Raw genomic sequence first — 6,000 nt, forward strand, 5'->3', positions numbered from 1 at the left:
AATTGGCCGATTCGCCTCACGAATAAGCTGGCAATATTGGGTGCCAGTGTGTAGGCCCACCCATTGCAGCTGCTTAATAACTCGCCCAACTGATGATTCGGCAAGATGTGTGCCTGTTTCTTTTTCGATGATACGCTGCAAATCAAGTGCACTGAGCTCATTGTTATGCTCGAGGTTATCATCGATGAGGTCACGCATACGAACAGTTACTTTACTAGGGCCTCCGGATCTCGGTCCGAAGGATCTTGGCTATGCCACTTAGGGAAGCAGCGATACCGTCGATTGCTAGGGCTTCTTGTATAGCTCGCCTGGTGTAGCCTTGCGAATCGAAATGTGCGATTTTCTGACGTGTGGAATCACTAATCCGAGTCATAGTGCTGCTGAATATCTGATGAAGAGCAAAGCTTCAAGTGGCGTGACTTTCCAAAAATTCTCCTTTTTAGAGACATGCTTGCGCATTTCATTTTAATTGTTCGCGAAAGGTTAATCCTGCTTAATGTTACTTATAATTTGTGTATTGATTATTCAAGGCCTTCGCGAACGTTACTCCAAGGTTTCGCAAAGGACGGTCTGTTTGCTTGCACTCGCTTTTTTTTTACTAGTCTGTATACAAATGTCTGTGACTGTCTGTGATTGATCAAACAATAGGAGGCTTTTTAATGTTGAATTAAATTGAACATGAAACACAGACACGCTACTTTATTCCACTTTATTCTACTTGTGCTATGGGATAACTATAATTACACATGGCCTTTACAACTGCATTCTGCATCACTGTGTACAAACCTTGATGACATTGAGACACATGTTGACAACGTGCTTGGCGCTGGTGCAGTAATCCCTGGCTCTAGAGTAACACTTGAGGGCGCTGCTCAGGTCTCCTTGATCCAGATAGTGATCGCCTAGATCGTCATGCCCTCGCCTGCAAGGCAGACATACAGTTTAATTCACTGTTATTCTGTGCAAAATGCATCTGAACTTAGCATCCCATTGAAAGTTTCCTTCTTTAAAATAAAGTCACTTAACCCTTTCATGCAAGCATACATTCTGTGCCAAGTCAAAGTCAAAATCAAACAAGCGACTGTTTTAATTTCAACAGTTAAGAATTCCCAGCCTACATAAAGCAGGATTGACTGACTGGGACTGTTTAAGTAACTTGATACAGCTATGCTTTGACTCAGGGTGAGTGGTAAAACAGCTGTGATCACAACTTGCCTCCTTTGTCTGTTGACCCAGTTTGACTAGTCACAGCGCTTGCTTGACATATGATCTGACTGCTGGTGACTAGCCTTTGTTAGAAGTATAACAGGGGAAGTGGAATTGAATTTTGACTGTCTGTGACCGTTTAAATAGCAGGAGGATACAGTTTGGTTGTTTGACATGGAGTAAGCAAGTTACAGGAATGTTTTGTATTTTTTTGCCACTGACATGATGATGGCACACTAGTCAGATACTGACCTAATGCTCTCTTTGATAGAGTTACTCTTGTAGTTCTTGAGGTCAGTGTCTAACTTCTCCAGCTTCAACGCTGCCTTCTTATTGGTCGTTTCAACCCACTGGGTGTCAAACGGTGGCACGTTGTGGACAACCCCGGCAACCGCGTCTGGTAGAATGGACGTGCTGGAACTAAACAGACATACATGCAAAATTACTTGTTTGATTATACAAATATCCTGGAGTTTGTATACATGTACAGGCAGTTAGTATATTTATAAGGACAATTTTCAGTAACGGCCTTGATTGTCCACCCGGCAGGTACCGGTTCTCAGTTGAATGGGGAGTTTGGGTTGAATAGAGAGTTTAGGTGAGACACTGGACTAACATATGTTAGAGTCATTAATAATACTAAGCTGAGCTCTCCAGAGACCTCATAAATGTCTATATTGGAAAGGTTTTGTTGACATCGGCCTTCTCTCCACAGACAACCTTTCAAGTTTGTTTGAGATTGATGACCGAACTTTACAGTGAAATGGAACACACACACTGACACATGGACTCACAGAAGGAATACACGATCACAATATCCCCTGTCTGGGTTGAAAGCCTGCACATTAAAGGTCACTAAGAAAAAGCAATTGGACCTATTTTCTTTGGCCAACAAGGCAAAGGGTTTATTTTCCACCAGTGCCTGTACACAGTCAGTGATTTACACAGTCAGTTGGATTCAGCAGGGTTAGGGTTAACAATGAATGCACAAGAGACCTACTCATACATACCCCTGTTGAACAAAAGCACACACCTCAAACATGGCTGCTGCGCAAGCCATCTATAAACACTTACACTGCTTCTGTGAGCTTGCGTTGAATGATCTGGTACATGGGTGTGTTGTAGGTAGACTGGGTGTAGCTTAGAGCGATCCGTAGTGCTTCAATCTTCAGCGACGGACAATGCGCAGCGACAAACAGCAACCGATTGATCTTCGCTAGCCCTGAGTAACTGGATGCGTACCCGTCTAAATCCTGCAACAGAAAAGAAGATAATTGAGTACATTTATGTTGCCGGGGACAGCCTAACCCTGGGAGCAGCTTAGCAAAAAAAATCACACGGAGTTGCCACGTGGAGAATTTTATCACCACATGTGTTTCTAGGTCAATAACCCCCGCATGCCTGTACATGCACAAGATATAGGTCATTCACATCGTCAGGGATTGTTTACAACCTGTCTGAGCTCTGGGCGGCACGAGGGGTTGGCACAAAGAGATCGGCGGCACAAAGGGTTTGGCAGCCATTTTCTCCGATTACTGCACAAAGGTATGAGCCGCCATCTTGGCTTCTGTCTTTCAACACTCCTGACTCCGGAGTGGCTAGGGTCTGTCCAATGGGAGTCAACAGGCTTGTGGTGTATAGTAGGGGTGAGGATTACATGGAAGCTTGGCCTAATTGGCCCACTGAAAAAAAAAACTATGCCCATATTTGGAAAATGTAGAGAATTTTATCACCGCTTTGCTGCTCGGAGGGATTTAATGAGCATACTTTTCTTGTAAATATAACAAAAAAATAGACTTACACCATTAAATTTACGGGTCACAGTTAAACTTACAGGCAAGAGGCACAGTGAGAGACCTATGCATTACACATGAAATTTCACAATCCTTCCGAATGCTAAGCCAATTTCAGTACCACTAGCTTAACCCCAACTCCCTGGGCCTTTTTGCTAGGATGTAACCTCAATCCTGCAACATCCTCCAATTGGCCTCATGGGAAAAATAGCATATAGCCTCAATCCTGCAAATTCCTCCATTATTTCTTGAATATGGTCCATGGAGCGGTGACCACTGCCTGAATCCTGCAAAATCCTGACTGTCAATATGTTGAGGCTTGGCCAGTGACATCCTGGAGCAGTGCGAAGGATTTCAAGCATAACACAGGCCTATATTTATGCATGGCTGAGCAAAAACAACACCAGATCCGGCCCAAGACCTTGACAAAGTGCATCCTACGAAATCAGTAACGGCACTTTTACCATGTAACCTCAATCCTCCAAATTCCTCAGGGCGGTTAGGGTTAATCTTCAAACTACAATCTGGCAGTTATAAACCCTAACCACCCAACCCTTTAAAATCCAACTGCATGTTTTGTTGGAATCTGTTGGAGTGAGTACTGCACTAGTAAACTGTTTATGCTTTACATGGGGTCAGGCATACCACCATAATCAGAGTCCAACAGTTTGGGTGTATGAGTTACCATTTGGTGTTGGAATTTGCAGGAATGGAGATGGTTCCTAGTAAATCACTCACCAGGGGGTTAGGGCTAATAGATGTTTTGGGGTTAAATATGATGGTTTTGTTGGGCCATGAGCAAATAAATGTTCAATCCACAGTTCCCCCTAGGTCCTTTATGTTGCCAGATCATGTCCAAATGTCAAAAAAAAATGCAATGGTTCACATTTTTGGCGCAAGAGCGCAATAATGACGCTATTTTCTGCGTACAAACTCTGGAAAACTCTTGTTCATGAAACAGTTCAGTGAGTCAACTTTGATATAAAAAATGTAATTTTTGAATTGTCACAAAATGTAAATCTACATCAATAAACTTGATTCACCCTCATTTGCTAAAAAAAAACCATGGCCTATTTATAGGGTCCTGCACCCGATTTCATCAAACTCTTCGTAACTTACGATGCATCGCAGCGATGCGACGCGTCGTATCTCTACGATGCGTCGCAGCTGCGATGCGTCCTGCAATCCATTTCACATAACACGTCGTAAGTGCGCCGCGTCGTAGGTGTATTTATAGCACAACTCGGTGACTGTTTTATGTATTTAGTCAGAGTACAGTAAATAGTCGTCTGATAGTCAACATAGAGTCGTTGGATCTCAGCTCGAAATTTGTTAAAACGTAAAACAAAATGACGGCCGTGCGATGCAATTTTGAAGGAAAACAAACTCTCATTGGACTGTATAGCTACTTTGAAATTTCAATTCTAATATTCCGGTCTAATTCATAATTATTCAATGAATTTTCCATTTACAACTTTACACACATTGCCTCGGTATTCTAATCTCGTTAATGTAATGTTTATGGCATAAAACTGGCTTAGAAATGACTCTTCTTATTTTGCGACGACCACTAGACACGTCTTAACTTGCGACGTGTTTTAAGCCGCTGTCAAGGAACTTACGACGCGTTCAACACATCGCAACTTTCGTGAAATGGATGATACGACGCGTCACGAGTTGCGACGTGTTACACGTCGTAACTCGAGTTGCGACGCGTCGCAGCGCTTCGTGAAATCGGGTGCTGGTTTAGCAGACTCAAATGAATGACTTACCAGTGTAGGATTGTCTACGGTGTAGGCCAGCTCCTCGGGGCTGTCACTGCCTTCTGGTTGCATATCCACCTGCATAGCCTCTATCTGACCCTGTGAAATGAACATACCATACATGTAGGTCGCACTTGTTGAATGCTGTGATGTGGGCCGTGGTAGGCTTATGCGGTACTGGATTTTGAGAGTCCACGGTACAGTGCCACAGAAATATAGCGGTATTCGGTATTAAGCCCGGTTCATACTTCACGCGAAAGCAAGTGCGAAGCGAAATTCATGTCAACATGAATGTCAACAATGGTGGACACGCTTTGTACATATTGTTGACGTCACCAATTTCATTTCGTCAGGCTTTTCGGGCTACAGTACCTAGGGCACTTATGAGGAATCCTTGGTTTCATTACCAGAAAGAAATACAATAAAATGAGCCCACCAGCCATCAACAATGTTTTCAATCATGTGCCAATACAATTAGAAAGATAAAAGTCATGATTTAATCTCAGTTGGGAAAGATCCCCATATATACCGACGCCACTTTTTTTCAATACATTTTTAAGAGTCAAACAATTCATCATATTTGGTAATTTCTTCCACTTTCCCTCCTCGACTCTCACACCCTCTTCTTTTCTCTTGTTAATCAATTACTTATTACTTCAAGGACATCCATGGCCGGGAATGGCCGAGAGAAGCTTTCATTATTAAACACACCAGCCTAACCCACTCAACTACGAGCACCACGAGGTCTATTTGATGTATTTTTTAAGGCACTTCTGGAATTAGAAAGCAACTGTGTTCCTTCTAGCACAATCATTTTGTTGGATCTTTGTAACGCCATGGCATTTGGTGGGCCCCGTGGTCAACAAATTACTTAGGCCTACATCAAGAATTCCACTTTCTCAAACTTCAAAGTTTTCCATAGCCGGCATCATCGAAAAAATCAGTTTTTCACCCAACAATCCAACTTCACCAAATTTCCTCAAAAGTTCATATGAGGTGCCTAGAGGCCAGAATTGAATTTCCTGAAGCGTTCAACTTATTACATTCAGTATCCAGTGAGAAAAGAAAACATTTAGATTTTTACAAAATACCCCCAAAACTTCAACGTTTTCCATAGCCGGCATCATCAAAAAAGTCAGTTTTTCACCCAAAAATCTATCTCCACCAAAATTGCTCAAAAGTTCACACGAGGTGCCTAGAGGCCAGAATTAAATTCCCTGAAGAGTTCAACTCATTAC

At 42.6% G+C, this 6,000-nt stretch overlaps 1 protein-coding gene across 2 annotated transcripts in view; it reads right to left on the reverse strand.

The window, feature by feature from the left end:
- Window positions 1-4,888, reverse strand: part of LOC119737862 (COP9 signalosome complex subunit 1-like) — a 30,299-nt gene extending 25,411 nt beyond the window's left edge. For both annotated transcript variants that reach the window (XM_038212491.1, XM_038212493.1), the window contains exons 1-4: window positions 4,772-4,888; window positions 2,281-2,459; window positions 1,459-1,626; window positions 787-922 (exon numbers count right to left, since the gene is read on the reverse strand). In XM_038212491.1, coding sequence (XP_038068419.1) covers window positions 787-922; window positions 1,459-1,626; window positions 2,281-2,459; window positions 4,772-4,885 — 597 coding nt within the window. In that variant the 5' untranslated portion in view covers window positions 4,886-4,888. The remainder of the gene's footprint in view (window positions 1-786; window positions 923-1,458; window positions 1,627-2,280; window positions 2,460-4,771) is intronic.
- Between the last annotated feature and the right edge of the window lie 1,112 nt (window positions 4,889-6,000).

The sequence above is a fragment of the Patiria miniata genome, unplaced genomic scaffold (assembly GCF_015706575.1).
Source record: "Patiria miniata isolate m_02_andy unplaced genomic scaffold, ASM1570657v1 HiC_scaffold_3, whole genome shotgun sequence".
In the NCBI taxonomy this organism is placed as follows: Eukaryota; Metazoa; Echinodermata; class Asteroidea; order Valvatida; family Asterinidae; genus Patiria; species Patiria miniata.